This window comes from Ovis aries, chromosome 9 (assembly GCF_016772045.2).
Source record: "Ovis aries strain OAR_USU_Benz2616 breed Rambouillet chromosome 9, ARS-UI_Ramb_v3.0, whole genome shotgun sequence".
Lineage (NCBI taxonomy): Eukaryota > Metazoa > Chordata > Mammalia > Artiodactyla > Bovidae > Ovis > Ovis aries.
Window position 1 is genome coordinate 79,884,411 of NC_056062.1, and position 22,078 is coordinate 79,906,488.

The 22,078-nt window shown below is 40.6% G+C and overlaps 1 protein-coding gene across 8 annotated transcripts in view; it reads right to left on the reverse strand.

The window, feature by feature from the left end:
• Nucleotides 1-709: 709 nt before the first annotated feature.
• Nucleotides 710-22,078, reverse strand: part of CPQ (carboxypeptidase Q) — a 575,285-nt gene continuing 553,916 nt past the window's right edge. For all 8 annotated transcript variants that reach the window (XM_042254452.1, XM_042254454.1, XM_012184096.4 and 5 more), the window contains one exon: nucleotides 710-1,250. In XM_042254452.1, coding sequence (XP_042110386.1) covers nucleotides 1,087-1,250 — 164 coding nt within the window. In that variant the 3' untranslated portion in view covers nucleotides 710-1,086. The remainder of the gene's footprint in view (nucleotides 1,251-22,078) is intronic.

Here is a 22,078-nt window from a genome sequence, read left to right on the forward strand (position 1 = left end):
GTCCCATTTTCCTACTAGATTTTAACATATTAACCATAGTTATGTTAACGTTGCTCTCTGATATTTCCAGTATCTGGAAATATGATGCTGCTTTGTCTGGTTTTCTTAATTGCTTTAACTCTTTACAATGAGTTTTTCTTGTATTTTGGGGTGTGTCTTGTAATTTTTTAAATTGAATATTGGACATTGTGTGTGAAAGAATAGTAGAGATTATTCTCAGACTAGATGAGGATAAGTGTTTTGCTCTATGAATATGATTTAGCTTCTATGAGCCTCAATATTTTTTCTTTTTGACCACGCTGCACTGCATATGGGATCTTAGTTCCCTGACCAGGGGTTGAACCCATACACTCTGCAGTGGTAGCACAGAGTCTTCCCCTATGAGCCTCAGTTTTGTTATCAGCAAAATATGAATAAGCTCCAACTTCATAGATATATTATATGAAATATATAAAACATAAATGTAAAATAATATTATCATTTGCTCATGGTAGATCTTTAATAAGGAAATTGGATTGTACATACTTGATTTTTTTCCTCAAGTGGTAACATTTTTTTCTATTAATTAAAAAATTTCATACCTCATTAAAAAATTCTAATAATATCAAAGTATATAAATTAGAAAGTCAGATGCCTGCATATGTTCAATTAAGACCATACTACAATTGTGTATTCCTCTACCTTTCAATGAATAACTTAGAACAAAAAATTGGTGTTACTATATTTGATTTAATGTTCATAAATACATGCATAAAAGCCAGAGGTCTTCCAAAGCTTTATCCAGTATTTACTTGTGAAATAGAAACAATATTTTTAGTAAGTGGTATAAAGAAATGCCCCCAGTGGGATCTCTACCATATTTTGATTCTATGTGGGGGTGGGATTTGATTTGATTCTATGTGGGATTATTCTTTACACTAGGAAAACAGAATTTGGAAAGTATCAAGAAAGATAATGTCAGAAATTAAGAAAAATTGTTGTGCTTTGTAAATGATTAATAAAGTTGTCGGGTGAAGAGGAGCTTCCTAAAGCTGCAGACCCAGGATTCCTGGCCAGAAAGGACAAAAGTGCCCTCTCTCTTTCTTGCTAAGACCTGGGCAGCATTTCTTCCAAGTCTGCAACGACGTAAGAGACGACGGCCCAAACAGCGGCAGCAACATTCATCTGCTTTGGATCCATGACGGTCATGGTGTCTCCATGGGAGTGATGGAAGGAGAAATATTTATACAGGTCATCAAGCAGACTGGCTCCTGGGGAGAAAAGAGGAAGAACTCTTAATGAAGTATTTTGACAGACATTGCTGAATAGCTGTTCAGATACCACTGGCCCTCTTCCTTGCTCCTATTGGATAGGCTGTGATGGCAAAATAATGACATTCCCAGCCTCCCTTGCAGCAGGAAATGGCAGTATGGCATCATTCTGACAACTCTGATATGAGTGGCAGGCATGGGAGAGTTCTAGGAAAGTCTTAACTTGGTTGACAAGAGTCAGGAAATGCCCTCGTGCTGAATTCAAAGAGATGAGAAGTTTAGAACTGCAGGGGGCAAAAAGCCTCCACACTAAAAATGGCAAGGTGGAAACACAGAAAGAGACTGGGTTTAGAAAATATTGCAAGCCCACCGAGTAAGCTCTACATTGCCTAATTCTGAACTTCCTGCTATGGGAAGGAAAATAAACTTTATTTGAAAAGCAAGTGATGCAAATGTCCCCTCTATTTATAAAAGGACAATATATGTTTTTTTTTTTTTTTTGTATCAGCAGAGTGCAAATTATGTACATCCCTGGATACAAAAGAAAGTCAGTACTCCTTTGCTCAAGATTTTTTTCTCAAGTCATTCAGTCACTTCCCATGAAATTTCCCAGCAAGCCCCACCAACAGGAGTCTCTACCACCCTTAAGAACTTTCTTCTTACTCCAGTGAGGTCTTTTTCTAGTTTGGTCATGGATCAGAGCCTCAGGGAATGGTAGCTCAGCTGGTAAAGAATCTGCCTACAATGCGGTAGACCTGGGTTTGATCCCTGGGTTGGGAAGATCCCCTGGAGAAGGGAAAGGCTGCCTACTCCAGTACTCTGGCCTGGAGAATTCCATGGACCGTATAGTCCATGGGGTCGCAAAGAGTCGGAGACAGCTGAGCGACTTTCACTTTCTCACTCTAGTGAGGCGTTCATCTAGTTTAGTTATGGATCAGAGCCTCAGGGAATCTTCACACCTCCTAGTCATCCTTCAGAACCTACTGGGCCCACTCTGCAGGTTCTTTCGCCTCAGGCCTAATTATTTATTTACTTACCATTTTATTAAAATATATACCATACATACATAAGATTGTATAGAACAAAAATGTATATTATAAAGGGTGACAATATAAAAGTTCACATATGCCCATGATTCAATGCAAAAAAGGCATCACCATTACCTATAAAGCCCATTTTATGAGCTCCTTCTCACAACCCCATGGATCCTTCCTCTCTCCAGAGGGACCCACTATCCTGTTCTGCTGTGTGTTAGCCACTCCTTGTTTTTCTTCATAGTTTTTCCAAATAAATATAATCAACACCCTCCAGGCTCCAAACGTAGGGGTGTAATTGTTGGGCTAGAGAGCATGCGTATGTTTAATTTCATCACGTATTTCCAAAATTTATTCCTTTTCGGTTTATCCTCCCTTTGTTAGTATATGAGTCTTCCTCTTGCCTCACATCTTCTTTAGCACTCAGTGTTGTTAGTTTCTGCTTATCTAGTGGATGTGAAATATTATCTCATATGATTTTAATTTTTAAAATTATTAATGAGATTATGTTTTCATATATGCATTTTTTGGTCATTTCTTTTCCATGAAATGCCTGTTCATGCCCCTTGCCTATTTTCAATCGATTTGCCTTTTCTTATTGGTTTGTAGGAGTTCTTGATATATTTTAGATACTAACCTTTTGTTGGTGGTCAGTTTATATAAATCATTTCCCAGCTTGTGACTCTTTTCATTCTGTTTAGCATGCATTTAGATGACTAGATACTCTTACTCTTAATATAGTTGAATTTATGAACACTTTCCTTTATGATTTTTACTTTTTTCTGTTGTTTAAGAAATCCTTCCTTACCTTTATATCACAAAAAATAGTTCCTAGGGTCCTAGTCTAAAACTTTTAAAGTTTTGCTTTTCATTTTTAAATTTTTCATCCACTTAGAATCAGAATTGATTTTGCAAAGGAGAAAAGGAAAGATATAAGCATATGAATGCAGAGTTCCAAAGAATAGCAAGGAGAGATAAGAAAGCCTTCCTCAGCGATCAATGCAAAGAAATAGAGGAAAACAATAGAATGGGAAAGACTAGAGATTTCTTCAAGAAAATTAGAGATACCAAGGGAACATTTCATGCAAAGATGGGCTCGATAAAGGACAGAAATGGTATGGACCTAATAGAAGCAGAAGATATTAGAAGAGGTGGCAAGAATACACAGAAGAACTGTACAAAAATTATCTTCACGACCAAGATAATCACAATGGTGTGATCACTCACCTAGAGCCAGACATCCTGGAATGTGAAGTCAAGTGGGCCCTAGAAAGCATCATTATGAACAAAGCTAGTGGAGGTGATGGAATTCCAGTGAGCTATTTCAAACTCTAAAAGATGATGCTGTGAAAGTGCTGCACTCAATATGCCAGCAAATTTGGAAAACTCAGCAGTGGCCACAGGACTGGAAAAGGTCAGTTTTCATTCCAATCCCAAAGAAAGGCAATGCCAAAGAATGCTCAAACTACCGCACAATTGCACTCATCTCACATGCTAGTAAAGTAATGCTCAAAATTCTCCAAGCCAGGCTTCAGCACTATGTGAACTGTGAACTTCCAGATGTTCAAGCTGGTTTTAGAAAAGGCAGAGGAACCAGAGATCAAATTGCCAGAATCTGCTGGATCATGGAAAAAGCAAGAGAATTCCAGAAAAACATCTATTTCTGCTTTATTGACTATGCCAAAGCCTTTGACTGTGTGGATCACAATAAACTGGAAAATTCTTCAAGAGATGAGAATACCAGACCACCTGACCTGCCTCTTGAGAAATCTGTATGCAGGTCAGGAAGCAACAGTTAGAACTGGACATGGAACAACAGACTGGTTCCAAATAGGAAAAGGAGTACGTCAAGGTTGTATATTGTCACCCTGCTTATTTAACTTCTATGCAGAGTACATCATGAAAAATGCTGGACTGGAAGAAACACAAGCTGGAATCAAGATTGCCTGGAGAAATATCAATAACCTCAGATATGCAGATGACACCACCCTTACGGCAGAAAGTGAAGAGGAACTAAAAAGCCTCTTGATGAAAGTGAAAGAGGAGAGTGAAAAAGTTGGCTTAAAGCTCAACATCCAGAAAACGAAGATCATGGCATCTGGTCCCATCACCTCATGGGAAATAGATGGGAAACAGTGGAAACAGTGTCAGACTTTATTTTTTGGGGCTCCAAAATCACTGCAGATGGTGATTGCAGCCATGAAATTAAAACATGCTTACTCCTTAGAAGAAAAGTTATGACCAACCTAGATAGCATATTCAAAAGCAGAGACATTACTTTGCCGACTAAGTTCCATCTAGTCAAGGCTATGGTTTTTCATGTGGTCATGTATGGATGTGAGAGTTGGACTGTGAAGAAGGCTGAGCACTGAAGAATTGATGCTTTTGAACTGTGGTGTTGGAGAAGACTCTTGAGAGTCCCTTGGACTGCAAGGAGATCCAACCAGTCCATTCTGAAGGAGATCAACCCTGGGATTTCTTTGGAAGGTATGATGCTAAAGCTGAAACTCCAGTACTTTGGCCACCTCATGCGAAGAGTTGACTCATTGGAAGAGTCTGATGCTGGGAGGGATTGGGGGCAGGAGGAGAAGGGGATGACAGAGGATGAGATGTCTGGATGGCATCACCGACTCAATGGACGTGAGTCTGAGTGAACTCCGGGAGTTGGTGATGGACAGCGAGGCCTGGTGTGCTGTGATTCAATGGGTTGCAAAGAGTTGGACATGACTGAGCAACTGAACTGAACTGGACTGAAAGTTTATGCATGTAGGAGCACAGAAACTTGGAATCACATCTTTCTGGTATTAATAAATTGAACATCTTTATTAATATGTGGTCATCCTTGCCATTTGTAGTAATGCTTTTTGTCTTGAAGTCTAGTTTTCCTAATATTTAATAACAACCTCGTTTCCTTACCTCATTCTTTTCGTGCCTTTTCCCATCAATTTATTTGCAGTCTGCCTCTGTCCTTATATTTTTAGGGAATTCTCTTATGAATAAAGTTCAATTTTAAAAACTAGTCTAATAATCTTTGGTTTTAACTGGAGGTTATAATTCATTAATGTAGATTCCGATTATTATTAACTTGGACTCATTTATACCATCTCAATGTTTGCTTTCTATTTGTTTATTTGTTTTCTGTTGTTTTTTCCTTTCCTTTCTTGCTCTCCTTGTGTAAATTCCCCCCCCCCCCTATTATTCCCCCGCCACCTCCCCAACTCTTCTTGTTTGGAAGTTACACACTTTATATCAGTTCTCTCACTGGAGATCTCAAATGATTGATATCTCCATAGCTTACATATTTATCTAAGGTTAATCAATAAAGGACACTAGGATCCTAAGTTTTGTCTCCTGTCCCAGAAGCACTCACTGCTCTTTAAAATTCATGCTCTAGGAGAACAAGGATGGGCAAAGATACCCTCAGACAAAGGCTCTGGAGTTTACTCACTTCTTACAGATTCTCACTTCATCTTTCACCTCTGAGGAATTCCCTTACTTTGCCTTACTAAGCCATGTATTATAGGAAGACAGTCATCATTTTACCCAACAATTATTTTTTGGGGGGACGGGGGTGGCATGATGTGTCTAGGAGCTTCTGGTCTACCACATTGCCCTCGTTCTCTTCTCCCATTCCTCTCCTTCCTGGTCTGTGCAGTGGACAGTCTCATTGTTCTTGAGCCCTCTATTGCCTCAGAATGCTATCCAGCTTTTCTTTCCACCAACCCAAGTTTTAAAAACTTTGTACCAAGGTTTTCCTGTGCTTATCTTCCCAAACTCCGTGCTCTGGAGTAAGATACGAATTTCTCTGTATTCATTCGTATTTCACACTGAGTTCAACTATGATGCTATCAAACCTAACACAAGCCACTGAAGCAAAGTAAATACATAAAAGAAAGCTCAGCTCTCAACTCTGACAATTAAAGATTCCAATACCTGTCGGCAAATATCCAAAACAGGGTGTATTAAGCTGATAACACCTATTGAACCCTTCACCAGTGTGGAGGAGGTTTCTTCCTGTTCAGTGATTTTTTGCTTTCTAAGCTAATAAAACATCTTTTCTGTTTCTCAAACAGCTCTGAAAGGGCGGAGTCTCACCATTATCCAGCCTAATGATGTACACCCTTCAGTGTGGGGCTGGAGCTGAGGTTCATAAGTGTTCAGAAGGTTCTATCCAATTCAACTGGACAAGTACTTGAGTTCCTACAACATTCTAGCAGTGGGCTAAGATATAAAGGTGAGAAAGACAGTCTCTGCTCTCAAAAGCTTATTCTGCAGTAGAGGCAGCAAAAATGTGTCCACAAGTAATAACAACACAATCAGAATGTACTGAATGCTGTGGCGGAAGGACAAAAAACAGTGGATACTTCAAGTAGTTGAATGACCTTTCCTGAGCCCTATGTTAGGTACCCTCGCTGTGTGCTCCCCGTACTTCTTCTGTTGGAATCGTCACTATTCTTTCTTAGAATTGCCTGTTTCACATTTGTTTTCTCCACTATGTTGTAAGTTTCCTGAAGGCAAGAACACTGTTTTGTTCTCTACTCTGTCACCAGCTGAAGCTGAAGCTCCAATACTTTGGCCACCTGATGTGAACTGCTGACTCACTGGAACAGACCCCGTTGCTGGGAAAGATTGAAGGCGACAGGAGAAGGGGTCGGCAGAAGGTGAGATGGTTGGATGGCATCACCGACTCAATGGACGTGAACTTGGGCAGACTTCGGGAGATAGTGAGGGACAGGCAGGCCTGGCGGGCTTCAGTCCATGGGCTCGCAAAGAGTTGAACACGACTTAGCAACTGAACAACCACAAAAAGCCTAAAATGTAATAGCAAATAGATGATGAATGTATATTTGCAAAGCGAATGAATGAAATCAGCAAATTTTATATGTGAACTGAGGCTTGAGGGTGCTGTGACAGTTAGAGCCTTTGTAGGAAACAGATGGGACACTCCAAGGAGAAAACTGGGAAAATTTAATGAAAGGATTATTTACAAAGAGTGGTCAGGGTTAAATGAAACTAGTAAGGGATGCTAAAGGAGCTGCAAGGAAGGCCATCACCACCTCTCAGCCTCAGAGGCACAGAAGAAAGCAGCGATAGCTACGGTTCCATCTGCTGGAGAGGGCCACCAGAGGAGCTGTGTGGGTCTAAAGAAGCCAGCGAATTAGTCCCCGCTGGTGCCTCTCATAGCCGACTGGGCTCCCTTGGCCAAACCCAATCATAAGCCAGAGGGTAGTCCGTAAGAGTTCGCCTCCCAGGGCACAGTATCGGGTAGAGAAAGGTGAGGACTGATATGGAGTAGTGAAAGAGTATCTAGCCCAAGCACTTAGGATGTCAGCAGAGAGGTGAACAGAACATGGGAGCATTCCAGTTTGGGTGATGTGGGTTAATTTCAGGCAGATAAAGCTGGCAACTGATTTATCCATGGAAAGTCCTAAATAAGGCTGAAAATAGACTGAATGTAGTCCTTAAATGGGGAGCGACTGGGGGGGCAACAGGCAAGAAGATGGGGAGACTGGAGCTGCACCTTAGGGAGACATTCCAGAAAAATGTGGAGCTGGAACTGCGTGAATGACTGTGGTGATGAGGAGACGGTTGGGGAGAAGGTACAATTTGGGGGACAAGTGACAAAGATCAGGGCCAGATGATGATACCCCAGCCTCTGAAATTCTCTGACCAGTGTATGGACAAAGATAGCCAAACCCCCAAACAGTGAAAAGGGCAGCAGTCCATTTTTAAACTAGAAGACAACTTGTGCCATGAACTCACAGCACAACCCAGGAGAGACAAATCGGCGTGTTTACTCTGGTAGGAAAAAGAAGCAGTTTAACAGAGATCATGACATTTTGGATCTAGTTAAAGCTGGTGAGAAGCACATGCTCTCTGGATCCCAGTTAACTTGGGGTGGATGTCTTATTCATGGATGTGTTAAGGAGGGCATCAAGGATTTCACAGAATGAAAGTCACTGAAGCTAGATAGGTCAGTCACAATTGTGAGCCTGCAGAAACAGGAAAGGACATTTAACTCCAACAGGCAGACTACGGCTCGCTCAGGGCTGGTTTGCCCCCATTTAGTTTCCTAAAGACTCGGCATGGTGGGTGACAGACTAAGGCTCCAAATTCCTTACTGAAAAAATAGATGCAAGAAATATTTGTGCATGCCCTCTGAAATTCCATTTCTGTCTCAGACTGAAAGAAACTGACTGCCAGATGGCTGGGAACTTGGCTGCCTCCCTTTAGAAACTGGTGACTTAAGGAAAGCATTTCCTCAGAGACCATCAATGTTCCCATGAACATTTTACAAAACTGAAACAGTTCCAGAAGATCTGGTACCACCAATGAGAACACTGATAACCACAGGAGATATGAGAGCCGGCCTGCTGGCAGCCTTGCAGCTTTGTCTCTGTGGTTCCAAGGAGGCGTTTTATCAGTCACAACCACTGCTCGGAAAGACCAGCACGGAGGGACAGCCTGCATTTCAGTTTCTGAGAGCACCTGACAATACAGGGTGGGGGCAACGGGGGAAATCTTAACTATCCTTAGGGGTAAATGGCACAGTGTCTTTGACAGGTATGTGAGTTCTGAACAGGGAATCATCAAATTTTTTTTTCTTTTTTTTTTAAAAAATGATTTTTTTTTTCAATTAAATTTATTTTTAGCTGAAGGATAATTGAAACAATGGAAACAGTGATAGATTTTATTTTCTTGGGCTCCAAAATCACTGTGGACAGTGACTGCAGCCTGCTCCTTGGAAGAAAATCTGTGATAAACCTAGACAGCATATTAAAAAGCAAAGACATTACTGTGCCAACAAGGTCCATATAGTCAAAGATATGGCTTTTCCTGCAGTCATGTATGGATGTGAGAGTTGGACCATAAAGAAGGCTGAGCGCCAAAGAATTGATGCTTTTGAACTATGGTGTTGGAGAAGACTCTTGAGAGACCCTTGAACTGCAAGGAGATCCAACCAGTCAATACTAAAGGAAATCAGTCCTGAATATTCACTGGAAGGACTGATGTTGAAGCTGAACATTTAATACTTTGGCCACCTGATACAAGGAGCCGATTCATTGGAAAAGACTCTAATGCTGGGAAAGATTGAAGGCAGGAGGAGAAGGGAACGACAGAGGATGAGATGGTTGGATGGCATCACCGGCTCAATGGACATGAGTTTGAGCAAGCTCTGGGAGATGGTGATGGACAGGGAAGCTTGGCGTGCTGCAGTCCGTGGACACAGAGTTGGATACGACTGAGGTACTGAACAAACGATTGTGTTGGTTTCTGCCAAACATCAACATGAATCAGCCATAGGTACACCTGTCCCTCCCTCTGGAACCTCCCTCCTACTACCCTCCCCATCCCACCCCTCTAGGCTGTTGCAGAGCCCCGCTCTGAATCCCCTGAGTCACACAGCAAATTCGCACTGGCTATCTATTTCACATATGGTAACATATATGTTTCCATTTTACTCTCTCCATGTATCCCACCCTCTTCTTCCTACCCCTGCTCCATGTCCATTCATCTAGTCTCTATGTCTTTGTCTGCATTGCTGCCCTCCAAATAGGTTCATCAGTACCATCTTTCTAGATTCCATATATTATGAGTTAATATATAATATTTGTTTTTCTCTTTCTGACTTCACCCTGTGTAGGTTCATCCACTTCACTAGAACTGACTCAAGTGCGTTTCTTTTTAAGTCTGAGTAATATTCCATTGTATATGGTTTTTAGAAATAGAAAGCTGGTAGGAAGGAGTCTGCTCTGAAGGCCAACATTCACCCCTTGGAAATAAACTACAGCAGGCTCAGGGTAGTTCACCTTTAGGAAGTTAGTTCTGATGGAAGTTTGGAATATAAGGATGTGAAGATATGTCCTTGAGCTTATCAGTCAAGGAACTGGACCTAGACAGGGAGATACAGCTGAGAGAACATAGGGGTTAGCATCAGGTATGACTGGGTTCAAATTTAAACTTGAGTGAATTCAGGCAAATCATGCAAGGCCACCCAGCCTCAGTTTTCCTCATTCATGAACGAATCAGGGCTGATGATACCCAAGTTCAAGATGCTGGTGAGGATGACTAGGCACTCAGGTAATACATTGTTATAGGTATTATGTATCCACAAGGTTGACCCAACATATCCACAACAGCATGACCGATTAAATACAACTTGAAGGATTTAAATCTCTCATTTAATAAATCAAGGTTCTGATGTGTTTTTTAAAATTTTTATTTATTTAGTTTTGGCTGCACTGGGTCTTTGTTGCCGGGTGGGCTTTCCTCTAGTTGCAGCAAAGCGGGGCTGAGGGGGGGGTGTGCTCCTCCCCAGCTGTGATGCGCGGGCTCCTCATTGTGGTGGCTTCTCTTGTTGCAAAGCATGAGCTCTAGGGTGCACAGGCTTCGTAATGCTGGCTCCTGGACTCTAGAGCACAGACTCAGCAGTTGTGGCTCATGGGCTTAGGTGCTTTGTGGCATGTGGGATCTTCCCGGTCCAGGAATCAAACCCATGTCTTCTGCGTTGGCAGGAGGCTTCTATCAAGAGCCACCAGGGAAGCCTGATGATCATTCTTCAAGAAGAACCAGTTGGGCTGTGAGGTCTATTCTATGTGACCCTGCCATGACCTGGGTTTGGATTATTTTCTCTTCTCCTCTGGCTCTCCCCGCTTCTCTCTCCTCTCTGAATCCCTTTCTGTAAACTTTCATCTCACTAAATTTTTTCCAGCTGTGTGACTGGGTGAAGATGGTCCAGTGAATATTGTAAGAAATACCTGACCTGCCCCTCATTGCTCACAGCAGATTCCAGTCTTCACAGAGCGATCCCATCAATGACCGTGGTCCAGGCAGGATATTGGAACAAGGTTAAATGAATACGTGCTAATTTCTGAAGAGATGGGTGGTAAATACACAAAGATTCTCATGGCCCCCTCTTATCGTAGGTTGACTCATTCATATGTAATCAGTGGGTTTTCATGTACACAAATTAAGCAATTCATGTTATGAGAAGTTTCTGAAAGGCATTTGAAAGCTTTCAGAGTTTCAATTCGTCTGTTACTTCCGGGCATACATTGACTGCCGCAATGTTTCATGAAGGATGCACTCACAGGCAAGCAGCTGTGGAAAATCCATTTCTCCTTTATAAACAGATCTTGAACAGTCTGGGGTATGCAATTTAATTACAGTGTAATGTATTACAGACATTTCCTGATCATAATAATTATGGGGTTAGAGAAGAATGTTATGGCCTTAACTTATTCCCTGCAAGAATAGTTAGTCTCTTGGATAAAATATACAATTACATTTAAAGTTTAATTAAAATTATTTCTTTCAGCAACATTATCAGATGAAGAAACATTATTACCAAAACAATTAGAAAATCAGTTTGTGAAATTTGCAGACATTTAATCTCTCTTTTCAAAGGGGGCAGTTTTATCCTTACTATATTAAATTTCATTGAAAATTAGAGTGAGGTACAGGTAATTAATAGCTTCCTAACCCCTAGCACTCCAGAGGAGAAGCAACTTACAAAAGAAAAGAACAGTAAAACAAAGGAAATGACAGGACAGGAGCAGAACTGGAAAAACATCCCAGATCAAAACTCCATGAAAAGGATTATAATTTTACTTTCTAAATTCTCACCCAGGAATTTCCAAGCATGTGCTAAAAGGTTTCAAGTGTCACTAAGACCTTCCTCCTTCCATCTCTTTGGAAAACTTGAATTGGTGGCTAGGATAATTTTGACCACAGATCAAAGGTCAATACCCACATATCTGGAGGACCTCCAGTTCCTCTGTGAGAAGGAAATGGCAACCCACTCCAGTGTTGGAGTGGAGAATCCCAGGGACAGGGGAGCCTGGTGGGCTGCCGTCTATGGGGTCGCACAGAGTCAGACATGACTGAAGCGACTTAGCAGTAGCAAACTCTATGATAATGATCCATCTTCCCATAACGCTGAAGAACTGTATGGCTGTAATAAGACTAATTAATTACTGCTACATGAAGATAGCACTACAGGCTCTCCCAAACTGCAGGAATGACAGGAACAATACTATTTGTTGAGGACTTCCAGTGTGTCTAGGGCTTTTTGGAGTTTATTTCATTTAATTTTCCAAGTGACGCCATGAGGGAATGACTATCATGCCTCACTGACACATGGAAAATTGACTTAAATAACTGGAGTCCCATGGTAGTAAGTGATAGAGACAGGATTCAAATCCAGGTATCTCTGACCTGAACACTCTGCTCCTAACCAGTTTCCTGCGCCTTCTCTCCCTGCCCTATCCCAGGACACCTGTAAGAGTTTTTATTTTCCCTGGTGGAGAACTGTGTGTGTGTGGTTTGCTCCACTCTCAGCACTAGTCCCCCATCCCTATTTTGCTTCATGACAAGAAGATGGAAATTCAAGCTGGAGGTATCTTGGGCCATGAGCTAGAGTGAAGGCTCAACCACGTTCCGACAATGGGCGCAGGCAGCCTGGGACTACTCGTCAGAAGATGGATGGCAGAACCTCTCCTTACACTAAGTCCTCTGTTCCTGCTGGGCCATACCCTGCAGGGCCTGCCAGTCCTCCCAGGAGCTAAACACCATCCCATCTAAAACCCACCCCTCCCCCCTCTGATCATTCATTACACCCTTACCCTGCTTCTTTCCCCTCACTTTTCATAGCAATTTCTGCTACCTAAATCTATGTTAGTCTTATAATGATTTCATTATTTGCTGCCTGGCTTTCCCATTAGAAAGTAAGAGCAAGGGCTTTGTCTTTTTCACTCTAATTCCCAATGCCTGGCAGGTAGTAAGCGCTCAGTAACTGTTTGTTGGATCACTGAATGGATAAATGAATGAATTATTAAACATCTAATGGGGCAAAAGTAGAGATATATACTGACTGCATTCTCTGACTCTATAGTAATTTTGCTAAGTAAATCCTATTTTCTGGGGATTCTCCTCTCACTTGCTGCCTTGGTGAAAGATAAGAAGATTCTTGTTACCAAAAACATGGGATATTTCTCATATAAGCTGAGATCTAAACACTATTCTGTACTACTCAATATGCTCCTTTACTTTTCACCACTGTTATGGAAATTATCCACAATTTGAAAATAAAGCAGAAAGGTGGGTAGCGTATACTTCCAATGTCATTCGGGGACAAAGTCCACGTGAAGTCCATCCTATCTAGGACGATGTACTTGGTTTGACTCGTTGCTTACTACTGATTAAAGGTCCCAGACTTAGTGATGTTTTATGTTAACTCATAGATATTTAGTCTAGTAGAGTTGAAAATTATTTCTGTCCCATAGAACAGTTAGTTCTGCAGGTTACAGTTTATTGGCCTCTAAAACATTAACCAGTTAACAAGTTTTTATCTAGGGAATCTTAGGTTAATATTTATTAAATCACACACACTCAGTTTCTCAAAAGTTCTTTGAATTAGTGTGAATATCTTACTGATTCTCATATTAATGAATGAATTGAATAAAATCTTGGTCATGACATGCGTTCATTTTTCATTTGCATGTGAATCATGATTTTACCTTTTAGAAAGTTATAAGTTAATACCACCCATCTGCAACCTTAAACCTTAAAGGAATAATCACATTCATGTTTCTTCTCCAAAGTTCAGTGACTCATGGATCCAGTCTGATTTTATCCATGATTACTCTAAAAGCACTGGGCAAGGTGGTCACCAACATAAGGGCTGGTCTTCTGCCTTCTCCCTGTATGGTCCCCAGTTATGAAGACTGTTGGGGGGAAAAGAAAAGCAAATTTTATACACAGACACACACATATTAATGTAAATGTATGCATATATATCAATATGTGTCTCTCTCTATACATAGAAAAACACGTGTGTGTGTGTGTGTGTGTGTGTGTGTATAAAATTGGACTTGTCTTCAGCATCTACCACCCACCTCTTAATATCCTAATTTCTCTCCTGACTTGCCTCGTACCTTCCCCATGAGTCATGATTTTGCCCTTCGGAAAACTATAATTTAATACCACTTGCCTAGAAACCTTAAAAGTACAACCACATTCATATATGATTGGTTCCTTATCTTGGAGTTTGTAATTTTATATTTGTGCATGTGTGGCCACAGCTTCCATATGTAGCTATAAAGAATATCACTCTCTGCATCTACCTTGTTTTGCAACTCAAACTAATATTGACACTTCTTCTGGGAGGTGTAATTTTGAACGTCACTCGGGTTTACTCATCAGTCCTAATTTATTAATCCCCCTTTGTCCATATAGAAATGATTGCCCATTCTTCTTTCATGGCCTGATGTCAATAAAGCTCCCACCTGTCTGAGTCAGTGCGACTCTCGTAAATGCCTTTCTGCGGTTCTCTCCATACCTGAGAACGATGCTCCTAAGAAAACATCAGTAAAAACTGTCTCTGACAGAGTACACTGTGAGAATATTCAATGCACACGAGTCTTCAGAGTTGGAAAGACTCTAAAAATTGGTGCCAGGGTGGAGTTTATAATGAAAGTCTTAAAATCATCCTGGTTTTCTACAGTTGTGTTCAAATGGAAAGATTTTGATTTCTGGGTACAGATATATAAAGGTTACAAAGCTGCATGTGCAGTGGAAGACAGCTGTTGGTAGATAGAAACCTTTGTTTCTGCGTGCCACCTCCATTCTGTTGGCAAGAAGACACAAAGGAATGAGAGAAGTTGGGAGTATTGCATGGACATGTGTAGACTTACTTCCTGTACTGAATATGAATGATTCTGGAAGGCTGGCTGGCAGGGGTATTGCAGGAATGCTGGGGACATGCGGCAGCTGGAGACAGCCATTGTAAATGACTACTGTTTTGGAGGACAACAGGTCAATAGGAAGATGTCCATTCATGAGAGAGGCTGCAAGGGAGACTACAAACCTCTGATTAGTGATACTCACTGCCACATGGCCAGGTTGGTGGATTTGTAAAACTTACTTAAAAAAAAATGTTTGTTATTAATATTAAAGCACTAAAGCACTTCCCTATAGTCTATCAGGAAAAAGAGGTCATAGTTTTCATAAAAGGAAGAGTTGTATTATTTTTACAATCTTTAAATAGGTTTTTAAAAAGTTACAAAAAAGGAGAAGGGGGGTATTTTACTCATTCAAAGAAACTTTGATAAAACTATGCTGACAATCAAAAGGTTACGCTTGCTGTAGGACCGAAGGGAATGTTTTGCCGTGCATAGGGATCTAACCGGCTATGAGACGAAGAACAGGAGCAGCTGGGTCTTTCTCACTGTTCAAGGCAGCCCACCTGAGGATTGGTGTCACTACTGGGAATTGGAATCAGTTTTGAGAACCCACACTAGCCCTTCCAGTTACATTGTGGATCTCCATGTCCCCTCTCCTGCCTGCCCCTACCCAGGCTAAAATTGTCCCTAGATAAAAGTGAAAGAGGAGAGTGAAAAAGTTGGCTTAAAGCTCAACATTCAGAAACCTAAGATCATGGCATCTGGTCCCATCACTTCATGGCAAATAGATGGGGAAACAGTGGAAACAGTGTCAGACTTTATCTTTTTGGGCTCCAAAATCACTACAGATGGTGATTGCAGCCATGAAATTAAAAGACTCTAACTCCTTGGAAGGAAAGTTATGACCAACCCAGATAGCATATTCAAAAGCAGAGACATTACTTTGCCAACAAAGGTCTGTCTAGTCTAGGCTATGGTTTTTCCAGTAGTCATGTATGGATGTGAGAGTTGGACTGTGAAGAAAGCTGAGACCCGAAGAATTGATGCTTTTGAACTGTGGTGTTGAAGACTCTTGAGAATCCTTTGGACTGCAAGGAGATCCAACCAGTCCATTCTGAAGGAGATCAGCCCTGGGATTTCTTTGGAAGGAATGATGCTAAAGCTGAAACTCCAGTACTTTGGCCACCTCATGTGAAGAGTTGACTCATTGGAAAAGACTCTGATGCTGGGAGGGATTGGGGGCAGGAGGAGAAGGGGACGACAGAGGATGAGATGTCTGGATGGCATCACTGACTCAATGGACATGAGTTTGAGTGAACTCTGGGAGTTGGTGATGGACAGGGAGTTCTGGCGTGCTGCAATTCATGGGGTCGCAAAGAGTCAGACACAACTGAGCAACTGAACTGAACTGAACTGAAAGGGATCTAACTAAATTCAGAGCTGATCAAGCTATGTTGGGTTACAAAGAGTTATGACATTATTTTAGAGTATGCACTCCAAATTTTAGAGGTCATGGCAAGGTGGGCAGCCAAGTCCTCCACAAAATGGCTTTGGGGGCTATTGTCAGCAGTAGAATTCTGGGCTGGAGGGACCAAGAGTCTCTACCAAGATGGGCTTTTTCATTTTTGGATATCATAGTGTGAAGGTCATGGGAAGTTGTACAACAGAAAATAGGAAATATACAGAAGAAAGCTTTACTACTAAAAAAAAAATATCATCTAAAAAGATAGCAGCATTAAAAATAATAAAAAGTAACACTAAATGTGATGCTAGAGAAGACTCCCGAAAGTCCCTTGGGCAGCAAGGACATCAAACCAGTCAGTCTTAGGGGTAATCAACCTTGAATGCTCGTTGGAGGGACTGATGCTGAAGCTGAAACTCCAGTATTTTAGTCATCAGATGCGAACAGCTGACTCATCGGAAAAGTCCCTGATGCTGGGAAAGATTGAGGGCAGAAGGAGAAGAGGGTGTCAGAGGATGAGATTGCTGGATGGCATCACCAATGAAATGGACATAAAGTTGGGCAAACTTTGAGAGATGATGAGGGACAGAGAGGCCTGGCGTGCTACAGTCCATGGTGTACAAAGAGTAGCACATGACTGGGCCACTGAGCAACACCACCACTAGCGAAAAATACACAATCAAAGTCCAGAAAAAGGAGAATGGTACCTTGTGAATCAGTTTACAGGCAGCCCAGGCCAATGAGGAAAATTGATCTGGGAGGGAGCACCTCTAGACTCCTTTCGATTCTTTATTGTTTGTTTATATGTCAGATAGCATGGATTTATCCAAAATAAGTATGTCCACACTTTTGCGTAAGTCAATTGGTTTCAAAAAGATCACAGACCACTTGAATACAACTGCAAAATATAGTCAAATTTTCACACCAGCTTCTGGGGAAAGAACTACAAGGAAAATAGAAACACGGTGAATAGTCCTGCCTCAAACCCTTGAAGACAGAGCAAGTAAACTTAGAGGCTGACACTGGTGAACAATTTGGCGAATACTGGCTCAGTTATTCTAATACGCTCTTTTATTTACACCAATAGCCTTTTTCTTTCTTGGTCACCTGGCTGGCTCCCGTTTGGCAGTTAAATGCGGCCCCATTAATTGACTATCTGCTAAAGGGATGCTCTTTTTAAAAAACACAAAACCTTTAAAAGTATAACCTTCTAAAAATCATTATGCAGTGAGGGGGAAAAATGAGCTAAACATCAAAAGCTTTGTGGATTCCAAAACAAAGGAAACAAATGTATAAGAAGGAGACTGGGAAATGAATAGGCTTTTAATGCAAGCACGTTTCACTTAAAGTAAAACATCAATTCAAGGAATATCCATTAAACGCCAATGCTCATGAAAAGATCCTGGCCCATAGTCATCAATTTATAGGGAATTTATAAGGCTGAGGTGTAAATTTAACATTTAAATGTAGCTGAATTCCCAGTGGTATTATGGTTCACCCTCAATGTAATTCTTAGGGCCATTCTTATCATGAAGAAACAGTGATTATTCTCAGTAGCCACCCAATATATAATTACAGTACATTTGATTAAATGCTCCTGTTGTGAGATAAACCACAATTTATACATTTCTGCGTATTCTTTTAAAAAAGGCTGATGATGAAAAAGGAAGCTAATGCTCCTTTGTGAGACATGTCCTTAGCTGTCCCATCCTTTCTACTCAGACTCCAGATTTATGGGCAAGGTGAATGGTGCTTGAGATGTGCTGCTACAGACCCTGAAATAATTTCCAGAGCAGAGTTTATAAGTAACACCAGGAGTCGAGTTAGTTGGTTCACTTTCTGAGTCACTTTTCTTAGAGTCTTCAGAATTCTTGAGAAAAGGTGCAAAGGAAAGAATGCTGTCCTTTACTAACTAATTAAGCTGGTAAGAAGACCTCATTATTAAGAGGGACTTGGAACACGAAGCATGAATTATTTCTTGACAATTTCATACAGCTGAAGACCAATCTTCAGCTGCCGTAGACATGTTAAATGACTACTCAATATGATTAGAGTGACACAAAGTAGGAATCTTGACTTTATTGCTGCATAACCCCACAGCACTTGGGGCTGTGTCAGACATGATGTGTATGCAAGGCTTTTGGAAAGGAGATCACATTCATTCATCTGATACCTGATGAGCACCTACTGAGTGCCAAGTATCTTGCTAGGCCCTGGGTAAACACTGATGGACATAACTTACAGACGTCTGCTCTCATGGAATTTCATAGAACCTTTAATTTAGTAGAATACATCTCTGTAGAAATGAGGTTGACTGGAAAATAAAGTATATCACATCCAAAGCTGCTTAGGACTCTGCAGATGAAACTTAAAAAGGAGAAAGCTCATTCTTCCCAGGTTTCTGATTTTAATGCAGAAAGGATTAGAGGATGTTAGAGGGCGGCACAGGCTGGTTCACTCTGGGCATGGTACAGACTGGACATGGTACTCCTACTTATTGTCTCTGGAGTATTGGCAGGGTATGATGACATATTATTTAATGATGAGAAAGATAATAATTCATAACCATTTTCATAGCCAGGACTCACTAAGTACTTTCTATATGCAATAGACCTAACTAAACATGCAAGGTCTTATCGAATCTTCACGAAGATTCTATAATTATTTTTATAGAATTTTTGCAGATGAATGAACTTAGACTTAAAGATTTCAATGACAATTTTAAGCAAAGGGGTCTGATGAGAGGATGTGCATAACTTTTTCTGTTGTGCTGAATCCGTTCCTTCATCTTAAGGATGAAGGTCCATAGGAGTGAGGAGTCTTGCCCTCACAGAGTCAGGTGAAAGGGCAGTTCTATAAATCTTCCATCCTCCCCATCTTCAGGTGATCCATGCCCACATCAGCACCATCTTTTCTTTCCAGGGAACTTCTCACATGAATCTGTGTTTTTTGAAATTCCTATTAGATTTCATAATGAATATCACATTTGTACATTTCAGAATTAGACCCTTCTCTTGCTTGTAATTAAACCTCACTTGCTTGGTAACAGACACTGGATCCCACTCTGTTGTCTCGGGGGGAACCCCACTCTCCCTGTGGTCAGTGGACTGTCAGGATGGCTACTATCCCTCTTAATGTTTAGACTCTCTTCTCTCTGTGGGGAAACACCTCATCCTGGAAGCTTTGTTTTTACACAGATCAGAGGTGGGAGAGAACTTCTCTAGTCCAGCCACCATCTGACGTTTGAGTCGCCTTGCAGCATTTTTAATGGAGAGTCACTCAGTCTTCTCTTAAACTCCTCTATTGACAGGGAACTTGGGACCTTCCAAAGTGGCCCAACCCAGTTGGTCTCCAGTAATGCATTCATTCAGCATTAACTACATTCGTAAAATGAGCTTCGGGGCAAGTTTTAAACAAAGAACAGTTACAATTCTACCAAGCCCCTGTGCCTTATGAGGCTCAACTAAGGGAGCTAAGACAGGCACACCAAGAACGAAAACATGAGATCCAAAGTTCTGTAGGAGCTCAGTGGATAAACAGGTCAACTTCAATTATAATATTCAATCAGACCAAGACAACCCATGCTAATCTCCTACTACTCGTATTAACTGAAGGAATTCAATGTGCTGTATAACTTTGGGAAAGAGTTAGACAATAGTAAGTGCTAATATTGTTTATGCAACAAATATTTAACTTCTTTTATATATAATCTGTGTATTATAAAATATACCCATTTTAAGTGTACGTTCTTCAATTCTGACAAATGTACACACCTGTGTAACTCCCGCCGCAGTCAAGCTGTAGAGCATTTCCACCGCTACTAAAAGTTCCCCTTGTAGTTCATTCCTTCCTACCTTTAGCATCAGGCAACCACAGATTTGTTTCCAGGCACTATAGATTACACACGTCTTTCCTAAAATGTCACATGAATGGAATTACACAGTATGCAGGTTTAGTGTCTGGCTTCTTCTGTCTGACATGATGATTTCGGAGTTCGCCTATACTGTCGCGTAGTTTTTTGTTTGTTTTATTTTTATTGGCCATTGAATATGTAGGAAAGTCTCATCTTTGATTTCTAAGATGACTAATAGTGTCAAGCACCTTTTGATGCAATTATTGGGCATTTATGTATATTCTTTGTGAATGTAGTGTTTTTTAAACTTTATGTGATGATGTAGATATATATATCCGTTTTTGGATTCTCTGCTCTGCTATTGATCTGTTTGTCTATTCTTATGCCAATATACCACACTGCTCTAATTGCTGTAGACAGGGTAATTTAAAAATCAGATAGACTAAGTCCTCCAACATTTTTTTTTCTTTCTCAAAATTGTTCTGTAGCCTAGGTCCACAGCATTTCTGCATAGATTTTAGAATCAGCTTACCATTTTGTACCATAAAGCACTACTTGAGCTTCATCCCACATATTTTGATATGTTGTATTATTATCAGGAAGATCCTAAACAATTTCTAATTTTCCATGTGATTTCTTCTTTGACCCACGCATGCTGTTTAATTTTTATATATTTGAGTATTTTCTTAATACCTTACTGCTTTTGACTTCTTATTTAATTCCATGGTGGTCAGTCAGCAAATATGATTTCAGTTCCTTTAAATTCATTGAGATTGCTTTTAATGACTCAGCATATACTCGATCATGGTATATGCTCCACGTGCTATTTAAAATAAGAACATACATTCTGTTATTACTGAATTCATTATCCCATAATATCAATTTGATCATGTGGGCTGATAGTGTGTTTGAGCCTTCCATACCCATACTGACTTCCTATCTAATTTTTCTAACATTAAAAAATGAGCGTTGACATTTCCAACCATAACTGTCTATTTGGCTCTTCTTTCAGTTCTGTTGTCTTTTTTTTTTTTTCATGTATTTTCGAAGCTCTGTAATTGAGTGCATTCACATTTAAGACTTGTACGCCTTACTGATGAATAGACTATTTTATGATTACAAGATGTCCCTTTTCTACAATAACATTCTTTATTTTGACAGTTATTTTTATGGATAGGACAGTTAGTATGGTCTTCACATGTTCAGAATTTACTGTATATCTTTTATTCATCCCCTTACTTTTAACCTACTTGTGTCTTTAAAGTGTGCTTTCTGCAAATAGCATATATGTAAGTCTAATTTTTTGTTCAGCTTGACAATCTCTGTCCTCTAACTAAAGGGTTTGGCCTGTTTATGTTTATGTAATTACTGATATGCTTGAATTTTAGTCTACAATCTTGTCGCTTTGCATTTGTGTCACTTCTTCTTTGTTCTTCCATTGAATGTACCACATATTCAACAAGCTTGATCCAGTTTTTGGCTGATCAAAATGTAAAATTTTCCCAGCCCAGTGGTCTCTGGGAATTGTTCAGCCTTCAGCTTCCTGATAGCTGTTCTCTGCTGATTCTTGTGGAATTTTATTCTATGCATGCTCAGCTTAGTATGCAGCAAAAGACTCAAGGGGACCCTTATGCAGATTTCTGGAGCCACTTTTCTGCGTCGCTCCTTGCTCTAGTACTCTGTCCTACAAAACACAGCTCCCCCAGACTCCCTGAGCTCCCATCTCTGAAACTCAATGAGTCCACTGGGTTGTGCTTGGGTGTTCCCTTCCTGCCTCATGACAGAAAACGAGAGCA